The following is a 12,070-nucleotide window of genomic DNA, read 5'->3' on the forward strand; positions in this document are numbered from 1 at the left end:
AAAACCTTAAAAAAGGGTTTGATCGAGTAGAAACAGCGAAAGTGATTCCCCTTCTGGGAAAGAGCATAACTGGAGGTCATCTATAGTCACCAAGAAATCTAATTGAGAATTCCAAAAGACCTCCGCCCAAAGAGTGGTGAGAAAGTGTAGCTCGCTGTCACAGAAAGTGGTCAAAGAAAATAGTACCAACACATTTAAGGGGAAACTGGGAGGGGACAAGCATCCGAGAGATAAAAACAGAAAAATGCTAGAAATATTCAGCAGGTCTGGCAGCATCTGTGGAGAGAGAAACAGAGTTAATGTTTCAGGCCATAATCTTTTATCAGAATGTCCTGATGACCTGAAACATCAAGTCTGGTTCTCTCTCCACAGATGCAGCCAGACCTGCTGAATATTTCCAGCATTTTCTCTTTTATTTCAAATTTCCAGATTTTTGCTTTGAGAGGCATTTGGGGCAGGAGGGAATAGATGGTTACATTGGTAGGTCTTATGAGGAAAGGTTGAGGGAGCTAGGGCTGTTCTCTCTGGAGCGGAGGAGGCTGAAGGGAGACTTAATAGAGGTTTATAAAATGATGAAGGGGATAGATAGAGTGAACGTTCAAAGACTATTTCCTCGGGTGGATGGAGCTATTACAAGGGGGCATAACTATAGGGTTCGTGGTGGGAGATACAGGACGGATATCAGAGGTAGGTTCTTTACGCAGAGAGTGGTTGGGGTGTGGAATGGACTGCCTGCAGTGATAGTGGAGTCAGACACTTCAGGAACATTTAAGCGGTTATTGGATAGGCACATGGAGCACACCAGGATGATAGGGAGTGGGATAGCTTGATCTTGGTTTCAGATAAAGCTCGGCACAACATCGTGGGCCGAAGGGCCTGTTCTGTGCTGTACTGTTCTATGTTCTATGTTCTATGTAAGATGAGGAAAGGTGAGAAGTGGCTTGGGTAGAACGTAAACACCAGCAGGGGCTGGTTGGGCTGAATGACAGATCCTGTTTCCCATGTGCTCTTAAGTTAAGGAGAATAATGTACCCATATTCATGTAGGATTCTATTTCAAAAATTTTTTTTTTTAAATCCATGTTTTTCAGAGCAGCTTCTTTATTAGAAAACTGTTTACAACATGCAATCAGATTATTTTTTCCATCAATTATTTCAGTCATTCAAACAAGAAACAGGGGGTGGTTATCTTGTTGATACATTTATTGATTTACTAAGCATCAAGCAATACAAGGTTTGTTACAGTTGCCAAAAAAAATTAAGTATCATGTATTTTACCACTCAGCAACATACTACCTTTTTGGTAGCTAGATTACTTGCAATTTTCAAAGGTAGGTCTGATTAAAATGGTACCAGATTTACACTCATCACAAATACTTGGCCAACGGATTTGACGATCATTGAAATATACAGAGGAGCACTGATTGAACCACCAACCCCCTCCAACTATATCTGCACAATGCCTTGAATCTCTATCGTTATCCTGATCTCTGGTAGAAAACATCATATTGTCACTATTGTCATTTTTATTAACATTAGTCAAATAATCATAAGACTCAGATGCATTGCTGGGAGCACCCAGCCTCAATTTGTACCTATGTCCTTCATCTTCAACATTAAAGCTGGCATAATCAACCTCTACTTTCCCAGAATTGCTCTCAATGACAAATTTCACTTCAAAATGGCCTTTCTGTGTGATAAGATGAATGTATTCATTGCCCAGCCAGTGGTCTTTTTCCAAATTGCCAAAAGAATGCTTGTAAGTTTCCCAACGTCTTGCGAAGGGAGTGATGCTCTTCCTCGAGACACGTTGCAGTACCACCCATCCACCACCTTGAGTTTCCATGTCACAGTAGACCACTAAAGGGTAACTTCCTTTGGGTTGGATAGCATAGATACCACTGGGCATGACTTTAAAACGGTTCAATGCCTTGCAGTCCTTTTGGAGGTGCACTGTAAAAACAATGATGGTGATGGAAAGTCATGTCTATTTGCAATTTGCGATATTATCACCAGCTTATCACAATTCAAAAGCATCCAAAATTGCTCCATAGGCTTGCACTTCCATGTTAATCTTGTGTCACTGAATGTTTGACATTAAAATACAACACATCAACATGTATGGATAGTGGTTATGTTTTACATGTCTGAAAGGCTGCTTTATTACCTTTTTGGTAGCTAGATTACAGCAATGCGTCTGAAAGGCTGTGCTGTAATGTTCTATGTTCTATGTTCTATTAATGGCAGGGTATTTTCAAACTCTCTGATCACTTTTCCCAATGGTCAGAAATAGGTGCATAGATAATGCCAGTCTATCAAATAAAAAAGCTAACTTTCAAAAGGAGATGATTGTGAATGAGTTGAAGAAATATTCCTTCAGATCTTCCCTGAGTTCAGGCCAGAAATATGAGCCGTGGTTTGATTGTGTGGCAGTATAACACAGAAGAGGCAAACAAATATCAGCTCTATTACTGAAATGTCCACGTAATATGTATACTGCCTCCTGTACGATTCTTTATTAGTGTCAAAACGATTCTGCTAAATTGGCCATCATGTATCATTAACAAGACAAGCAACATGCCCTAGATATCATCTCATAGCTCTTCAATAAAATAAACCATGATCATTCTAATTGTCAGCATCTTAAACTGGAATTAGATTCCGCTCCATGTAGTGTCCAGGTTCTGTGAGACAGCATCTAACTACCTGGTTTGAAATCAGGATCTGACCTGTTGTTTCACATTATTGCATTTCGACTCAGTGCCCAACAATGCTTGGAAGTGAGACAGATCTGAGCTCAACATCAGTCTATCTAATAAGGCAAATGATCAGTTAAGATATAAAAACACGTGCATTATAACCAAAGCCATTTGTAATCACTAACCTTTTTCTGTTTGATCTGGAGGTAAATTCAAAATTTTAGTCCTTTGCTCAGGAGTCAGCACATCGATGTTGTGAATTCTGTTGGTTAGGTTAGAAAAGACTGTGAACGCAGAGGACTTCTCAACTGCAAAGACTGCAAGGACCAGAATGCTCAAGGTCCTGAGGGGAATCATGCTTCAAATTCTGAAAAAGACAAAAATACTTTTGATTAAGCGATTCAATGCTTTCATTCTTATGCCAACTTAAAATAAGCTACAACTTACAGCAGGCAATTCCTTTGTGAAGTGCTTGGTGGAAAAGAAATGAAACACTGGGCATAATATATCCTACATTTTATACCTGTATCATATTAGATCTAAGATCATTAACACCATGAATATTGACACAAGTCATATTGAACATCTGCAATTTTTATTGTCAAGAGCACACTTTAACAGCTTGAAAATAGTGACAGATAATTTGTGCCTATCTGCTGTCATATAAAATATAACAAGTTCCTTGAGTTCAAAAATTGCCAGGTTTACGAGATTAAGTAATTTTAAAACTAAGGTCGTAAAACCAAGAGTCATGTCAAGACAAGAGTTGGTATGCTGCTGGGTGTGGACCAGATAGAGAGCACTAAATAATGGGAAGGAGTTGGATGAACAAATTTACAGACAAAGTTCAGGAAGATCAAAAGTCAGAAGACACACAATAATTGCGGGAGACGGGATGGGGGGATAGACTGAAATAAGAACAGTGTAAGGGGCAAGGAGAGGAAATGGAGTAAATGGAATATGGATGACACAGAACTTGAAAGTATTGTAAACTGTGAAGAGGACAGTGTAAAACTTCAAAAGAACATAGGCAAGTTGGTGGAGTGTGCAGATACGCGGCAGATGACGTTCAATGCAGAGAAGTGTGGGGCGATGCATTTTGGTAGGAAGAACATGGAGAGACACTCCATAAAATAGGGGGTAAAATTCTTAAAGGAGCAGGGGGACCTGGGTGTATATGTGCACAGATGATTGAAGGTGGCAGGACAAGTAGAGAGTGCATTTAATAAAGCATAGAGTATTCTGGGCTTTATTAATAGGGACACAGGGTACAAGAGAAAGGAGGTTATGCTGAACTGATACAAGACACTAGTAATAATTCAGCTGGAATATTGGGGCCGATGATACGGGTTCATATGGATGTGAGGTTGGTTGAGGGGTTTGAAGCACAGACTAGTGGCTGCTTTTCAGACTGGAGGAAACAATGGAATAGTGTCCCAGAGAGTCGGCATTGGGATTGCTGTACTTTTTCATGTGCATTCATATCCTGGACTTGAGTATACAGGACACAATTTCAAAGTTTGCAGATGACATGGAGCTCAGAAATGTAGTAAGAGGTGAGGAGGATAGTAGAAATCTTCAGGAAGATTCAGCCATCAGAGCTGCCTCTGAAAGATCCTACGTATCACCTGGATGAGTTCCTGTATGAACACGAGCATCGGATGGACTACACCCCAGGATTCGAAATGAGATAGCTGAGGAAATTGTGGAGGCATTGGTGGTGATCGTTCAGGAATCACTGGATGCAGGGAGAGTACCAGAGGACTGGAAAGTAGCGAATGTATCACCGCTGTTTAGGAAGGGAAGGAGGCAGTAGACGGGAAATTATAGGCCGGTTAGCCTGACTTCAATCATTGGCAAGATTTTAGATTCCATTATTAAAGATGAGATTGCAGAGTATTTGGAAGTACATAATAAAATAGAACTGAGTCAGCACGGCTTAGTCAATGGGAGGTCATATCTGACAAATCTGTTCGAGTTCTTTGAGGAGGTAACAAGGAAGTTAGATAAAGGAGAACCAGTGGATGTGATCTATTTAGATTTCCAGAAGACATTTGACAAGGTGTCGCATAGGAGACTGTTAAATAACTTCAGTGCCCATGGTGTTAAGGGTAAGATCCTGGCATGGATAGAGGATTTGCTGACTGGCAGAAGGTAGAGAGTGGGGATAAATGGGTCTTTTTGAGGATGGCAGCCGGTGACTAGTGGTGTGCCTCAGGGGTCGGTGCTGGGACCACAACTTTTCACAATATACATTAACGATTTGGAGGAAGGAACTGAATGCCCTGTTGCTAAGTTTGCAGATGATTCAAAGATATGTAGAGGGACAGGTAGCATTGAGGAAGCAGGGGGGCTGCAGAAGGAGTTGAATAGGTTAGGAGAGTGGGCAAAGAAGTGGCAGATGGAATACAACATGAAAAAGTGTGAGGTTATGCATATTGGAAGGAGGAATGGCGGCACGAACTATTTTCTAAATGGGAAAATGCTTAGAAAATCAGAAACTCAAAGGGACTTGGGAGTCATTGTTCAAGATTCTCTTAAGGTTAATGTGCAGGTTTAGCTGGCAGTTCGGAAGGCAAATACAATGTTAGCATTCATGTCGAGAGGGCTAGAATACAAGAGCAGGGTTGTACTTCTGAGGCTGTATAATGCTCCGGTCAGACCCCATTTTAAGTATTGTGAGCAGTTTTGGGCCCCATATCTAAGGAAGGATGTACTGGCCTTGGAAAGAGTCCAGAGGAGGTTCACAAGAATGATCCCTGGAATGAAGAGCTTGTTGTATGAGGAACGGTTGAGGACTCTGGATCTATATTCGTTGGAGTTTAGAAGGAAGAGGGAGGAGCTTATTGAAACTTACAGGATACTGTGAGGCCTGGATAGAGTGGAAGTGGAGACGATATTTCCACTAGTAAGAAAAACTAGAACCAGAGGGCACAACATCAGGCTGAAGGGATGATCCTTTAAAACAGAGATAAAGAGGAATTTCTTCAGCCAAAGAGTGGTGACTCTTTGCCGCAGAAGGCTGTGGAGGCCAGGTCATTGAGTGTCTTTAAGACAGAGATAAGAGTTCTTGATTAATAAGGGGATCAGGGATTATGGGGAAAAGGCAGGAGAATGGGATGAGAAAAATATCAGCCATGATTGATTGACAGAGCAGACTCGATGGGCCAAGTGGCCTAATTCTGCTCCTATGTCTTATGTCTTATGCTCTTATCTTCCAGGACACAAGCATCCTGAGCATAGAGGTGACCGCTCTTGCACAGCAACTGTATGAGACAGTCCATTGCATCAGAATGCCAAACACTCGCCATCTAAAGTATGCTCTCCACTGGTCAAAGATCACAAGGTGGCCAGCGAAAATGCTTCAAAGATATTGTGAAAGCCTCCTTGAAGATTTGCTTTCAGAATGTGGATGCCACTGGCAGGGCGGAATTTATTGCTCATTAAGAGTTGTCCTGAAGGCGTTAAATGTCAACCTGTCAAGTGGGACTGGAAATGGGTGCAATCCAACCCAGGCTATCTCCCTTCTCTGCTGGATCTTAGTGAGTTAGACAATTGGAATGTCACAGAGGTATATATTAAACCACTATAAGTATGACAATGGGAGAAAGTATTACCTCTACTGACTCTGAATAGAAAGAAAGATATTGGTCAACAGCATGCAACCTTCACTTTGCTTTAGAAAACCCATATAATTGAACAATAAGAAATCTATGGTTCTTAGCAATGAATGATTCAGTGTGACTGCTGATTAAGTCAAGTGTTTGATTCTGCTTTCATGCACAAATACCCTTCTCAGAACATAAGGATATAAGAAATAGGTGCAGGAGCAGGCCACTCAGCCCCTCGGTCTGCTCTGCCATTCTGTAAGATCATGGCTGATCTGATCTCCATTTCTTTTCTGCTTCCTATAACCCTTGACTCCCTTGTAGATCAAAAATCTAACACAGCCTTGAATATATTCAATGATCCAACCGTCTGGGCTAGACTCCAAAGATCTACAATCATCTAAGAGAAGAAAGTCTTTCTCATTTTTAACTTAAATGTGAAACAATATTTCGAAATTGTGACCCCTAGACCTAGACTCCCCATAAGGGGGAACATCCTCTCAGCATCTACCCTAACAAGTCCTCTCAGAGCCTGATATGTTTCAGTAAGATTGACTCTCACTCTTCTAAACTCTAGTGAGTTACACGCTCAACCTTTCCTCATAAGACAACTCCTTCATCTCTAGAATCAACCTAGTGAACCTTCCCTGAACTCTCTCCAATGCAAGTACATCCCTCCTTCAGCAAGAAGAGCAAAACTGTAAGCATAATCCAGGTGTGGTCTCACCAATACCCTGCACAGTTGTAGCAAGCCATCCATACCTTAATGCTTCAACTCCCTTGCAAAGGCTAACATTCCACTTGCCTTCCTAAGTGCTTGCTGTACCTGCATGCCGACTTTTTGTATTCATGTACCAGGACACCCAGATTCCCTCTGTACTGCAGCACACTGCAGTCTTGCCCCGTTTTTAATCTCTAGGCATGACTGCCTCTTACTCACTTTCAGTCTCCCTTTTACCTTTCTGTGTGGAGTTTGCACATTCTCCCCATGTCTGCATGGGTTTCCTCCAGGTGCTCCGGTTTCTTCCCACAATCTGAAAGACATGCTGGTTAGGTGCATTGACCCAAACAGGCGCCAGAGTGTGGCGACTAGGGGAATTTCACTGTAACTTCATTGCAATGTTAATGTAAACCTTACTTCTGACTTTACTTTACTTTTACTTGTACCTTTCTCTTTCCCTGGATCTTTTCTGTTTATTTTTCTCATCTCTTTGCTGCCCTTTCTCTCCAGTTATTAGTTTTTAGAAATTACAGCATACATGGTTTCCATGTAGCTGGAATTCATGGCTTGGATCTGACTAAGACATGTATGCACATTTGAAATGTTAGGCCTGGTACTCAGCAGCATAAGCACCCTTATAATGACAAGATTTATGTCCCAGTAATGCCAGTCAACTTCTCCATCCACAGAGGAGAAATTGAAGCTGTAGAGTATCATACCTGCAGTCAATAACTTATTGTTGGAGAATTATAAATTGTAAAATGTTTCACAGATTTGTGAAAAATCAATATCTCGACCTAAAATGGCATAGCACAAATAACTCACAATAATGCTGGGGTAGGGACAGGAAGTGATAGACACTTTCCCAGGTTAAAGTTGCATTTTCTGCATGGTTCAATATGAAATTTTGATGAAATAAAAATCCTTTAGAAACCTGTGAAATTTTTTTTCATTTTTTTCTTGCTTTTAATTTCAGTCTGTTGTCTCTCTGTGTTAATCCAATCTTTCCTTCCCTTTCTTTATTCCTCTTTCTGCACCTGATTTAATTCTAATTCACCCAATTTCCTTCTCTGTTAATCCACCATTTATTTCTAAATCCACAGATCTCATTGATTAAGGAGATAGATTGTTCCCCAATGTCCTTGATGTCCCATTGCCCTCACACATTGAGTTCCTTACAGGGCAAAAAATATTCAATCTGAAGTGTAAGGGGGAAGTTCTAACCATTGGGTTATGCCCTGAGATGTTGGGCTCAAGCAAGTTATCTGTGGAACAGATAATGTCTGAACGTAAAGTTCAGTCTAACATTAACATTAAAGTATAACATTAAATTCGTACCCTTGGTCTTGAAACTAGACCATGAGGCAGTACTCCAAAACAATACCAAAAGGATAATAAAGGGAAAGTAAGAAAGGATGCTGTCAGAGAATCACACAGCATGATTTCCCATAATTAACTGCAGTGAAATGTATGCCAAAAGCTCTTACTATTGAGGAGCCTAGACTTAAAGCAGGCATCAAGAGTAGGAGAGAAGGCAAGAAAGGGTGGTATTTCAGAGGATATAAGAATGAGAGAATGGGGAGCGATGTGGAGGAGAGGGGCTGCATAACAAGGGATTTGGCTCCCACCAAAGTCTTGCAGCATTTTTAAGTTTTAGCAGAATTCTGGTCCACAAAAGGGCAAAATTGGTGAATGCTAGTTGCACATTTAGTAAATTACAAAGAAGAATATACCAAAAGCTCAACGGGACTGAAGAAGAGCAAAATAAACAGAAAGCTTTGTTAATGAAATGTTGTGACAGAATGTGAAGTTTGCTTTACTTTTATAGTTAAGCTCTGTAGCATTCCTAAGCACAAAACATGATCAATTCCATAAAAAGTAATTCAACATCATCCTGCTGATAAATGTGTTGACTTATGATAGAGTGCCTTGACTATTTTTGGGAAATTGGTATTTAGTGATGATCTGGCTTACATGATCTACACAACAACTATTGAGCAATGCAGAAGGGTTGGTTGTAAAAACTGCAAATATTGGAGTCATAGAGTCAGATCATTTGTGTAATGACTGAACAGAAAATATTGAACCATTGACTCTGTCTACACTTCCCGCTGCCCCGGGAAAGCAGCCAGCATAAATAAGGACCTCACGCACCCCGGACATTCTCACTTCCACCTTCCTCCATCGGGAAAAAAATACAAAAGTCTGAGGTCACGTATCAACTGACTAAAGAACAGCTTCTTCCCTGCTGCCATCAGACTTTTGAATGGACCTACCTCGCATTAAGTTAATCTTTTTCTACACCCTAGCTATGACTGTAACACTACATTCTGCACTCTCTCCTTTCCTTCTCTATGCACGGTATGTTTTGGCTGTATAGCGCGCAAGAAACAATACTTTTCACTGTATATTAGTACATGTGACAATAATAAATCAAATCAAATCAAATTAAAAATCTACTTTTTTACTTCAGGGGGTTGGCATCTCTTAGCAGACAACCAACTCTTCATGAGCTCTCTGCAAGAATACAGCATTTATCATTTTCTTCTGATGAAAGAATGACAACACAACTTGCAACACAAGATGCACATTATCATGGAATAATGCCCCAAGGCATTTCACAGAAGCACTGACACTGAGCCACATAAGGAGATACTTGTACCACTTAGGCAATGAAGTAGGTTTTAAAGTACACCTCAGAAGAGGAGAGAGAGGCAGCAAGCCGGAATGGCTGAGGGAGAGGCTTCCAGAGCTTGGGGCCAATGCAGCTGAGGGCACAGCCGCCAATGGTGGAGCAATGAAAATGCGGAATACACAAAAGGGCAGAATCTGATGAGCATGGTGAATTTGGAGGTTGTGGGGTGGGAGGAGGTCACAGAAATAGGGAGAGGTGAGGCCGCGGAAAGGTTTAAAAACAAGGATGAGAATTTTAAAATTGAGGTACTGCCAGGCCAGGAGCCAATTTGGTCAGCACGCACCAATGATGGGTGAGCAGAGCTTGTCAAGAGTTAGGATATAGGCAGTAGATGTTTGCATAAGCTAAGCAACATCCAGGTTATGGTATGATGGTTCATACATTACCTATTTTAATGGTAATAAAACCTGTTCTTCTTCCATTACCCACATATAACACCTAGAATCTTTTCAAATATTGTAGCCATTAAATTCCTCAATTATATATCTCATAGCTTTGTGGACTTTGATTATTTTGTGAAAGTTTTCTTTCTTTTTGACTGGAATCTGATGGCAAATATAGCATGGAAAATCGTGACTCATAAACGGCAAATGCTATCATCACCTATTTAGTCACAGAAATGGGGAGCTTTCCTCTGCTATTTGTAGAAAATCATAATCCTGTGTTCTGCAATATTGCTACAGAGTTAATGCTTCTTGTAGAAACATCAATTTTATTTTATGAGCCATGTGTCATCACACCGCAATCGTTTCTTTTTTCAAAGACTACAGACAAGAATTTATCATAGAGATATTTTAAGAAAAGCCGATGCATTGCTTCGTGAATCCTTGGATTTTCTTCCATACTGACTTTTTGTTGGCTGTTACAGATACCGATCCCCAATGCCACCAATTTAGCATCTGTGATCTTCCGAGTTCTTGGCTAAACTGTCCCTGTCTCAAAGATAATTCTATTCATTAAAAAAATGAGGAAATTGAAGGTAAATTTTGTCGGACCATAGTGAAAGAATAGAGAACTGAATGCCCAAAGGTAACTCTTCCAGAGAGCTGGTACAGGCATGACGGATCAAATGGCCTCCTTCTATGTTGTAGGATTCTATGAAAATGTGGTCTGCTATTTTTTTTTCTCAAAGGAGCAGAGCTAACTACCCACCCTCACCCTGGCCCCAACAACTGCTATTTGATTATACTGCACCTTTATATCAGGCACCATGCCAAAGCCTTCCATCGTTAGACTGACCGGGCATATAGGAATCTGAGGATGTAACTCCCCAGGATTTGCACTGTAGTAACGATGCATTAACAACAATGTTATTCCAGCACAGAAGTACCAAGAATTATGTTATGAGCTGTGCCATTAATTACGATGCGCCACAATCAGTTGAGATTTCTGCACCACTCCATTGATACCCTCAGCAAAACTGAGAAAAGTTTGTTCATTTGTTTGTTACCAAAGTATCACCCACCATTGCAGTCAGTGTGGATCCCAAATTCCTCAGATTTTCGTCCCCTTCATCTCTGCAGCCACTTAGATTGAAATGTGTTAGTGTTGGTCGGATTTGATGTGATTTACAGCCGTCACATTACAATCACCACAGGAATATCAACGTCTAGATAATTAAAGCCATCGAGCTTATACCTGCAGGCTGGAAATTATTCTCACATTCTCTTTAGCTGGTTCTTTAAATTTGGTGGTCTTATCAGTTTTGCGTTCAGATATCTACGACTATGTGAAGGCAACTGCTCTCTACACATTCAGAAGGCTTAAGGGTTGCAATGTACAATCCGCTGGGCAGTCCCATGATATCATGGATGGCCTGAAGGATGAGCAAATGCAGGGGTAATGCATTTGAGGCACCATGGCATCAAACCTTTTTCTTTAAGAAAACGATAAGGTGAAAATTTGAAAAGTCCAAAGACGCACCTTGCCTGGTCTGGTCTGGTCATTGTACATTTTCTGGTGCTGGGTTTACCAAACATGGAATCACTCAGGGCCCTGGCTACCTCACTCCACACCACCTCACTCACTTGGAGGGGAGCCCTGTGTCTGCAGTAGCCAGTTTCATCCCCTCTTCATCAATAAGAGCACTCAGGCTGTCATACCTGAAGTTTTGTGGTCCTTTCCTTGGCTTCACTCTCAAGCTGCAATATACCTGCAAAGAGAACATGCAAAGATCCGAAATGATGGAGGATTTTGAAACTATATTCAATTAATATTAACTTTTAAAATTTTCAGGTGATTTGAAAATAGATAGTTTAGCTACCTCCCAATACCAATTTATGTCATCTTTTCTGAGGTTTCGTAGCTAGTGTGTAGAGAAAGATCAATTTAATATGTGTTAGGTCCCT

At 40.8% G+C, this 12,070-nt stretch overlaps 1 protein-coding gene across 2 annotated transcripts; it reads right to left on the reverse strand.

Moving 5' to 3' along the window:
- Nucleotides 1-1,093: 1,093 nt before the first annotated feature.
- Nucleotides 1,094-11,846, reverse strand: LOC144503510 (fibrinogen-like protein 1-like protein). 2 transcript variants are annotated; one of them, XM_078227909.1, is made up of 3 exons: nt 11,825-11,846; nt 2,884-3,065; nt 1,094-1,952 (listed from the first exon to the last, which is right to left on the reverse strand). In XM_078227909.1, the coding sequence occupies exons 2-3, from the start codon at nt 3,053-3,055 to the stop codon at nt 1,312-1,314; spliced, it is 813 nt and encodes a 270-aa protein (XP_078084035.1). In that variant the 5' UTR covers nt 3,056-3,065; nt 11,825-11,846; the 3' UTR covers nt 1,094-1,311. The 2 variants fall into 2 exon arrangements, with proteins under 2 accessions (XP_078084035.1, XP_078084034.1); XM_078227908.1 differs by lacking the exon at nt 11,825-11,846 and adding an exon at nt 3,146-3,175.
- Between the last annotated feature and the right edge of the window lie 224 nt (nt 11,847-12,070).

Source organism: Mustelus asterias, chromosome 14, assembly GCF_964213995.1.
Source record: "Mustelus asterias chromosome 14, sMusAst1.hap1.1, whole genome shotgun sequence".
NCBI classification, from domain to species: Eukaryota; Metazoa; Chordata; class Chondrichthyes; order Carcharhiniformes; family Triakidae; genus Mustelus; species Mustelus asterias.

What these genes read in the sequence shown, in the direction of transcription:
- LOC144503510 (XM_078227909.1), bottom strand. Translation starts at nt 3,055, where the DNA reads ATGATTCCCCTCAGGACCTTGAGCATTCTGGTCCTTGCAGTCTTTGCA. An exon ending in TCCAGATCAAACAGAAAAAG is followed by an intron (nt 1,953 to 2,883) that starts GTTAGTGATTAC and finishes TTGTTTTTACAG; the next exon opens with TGCACCTCCAAAAGGACTGC.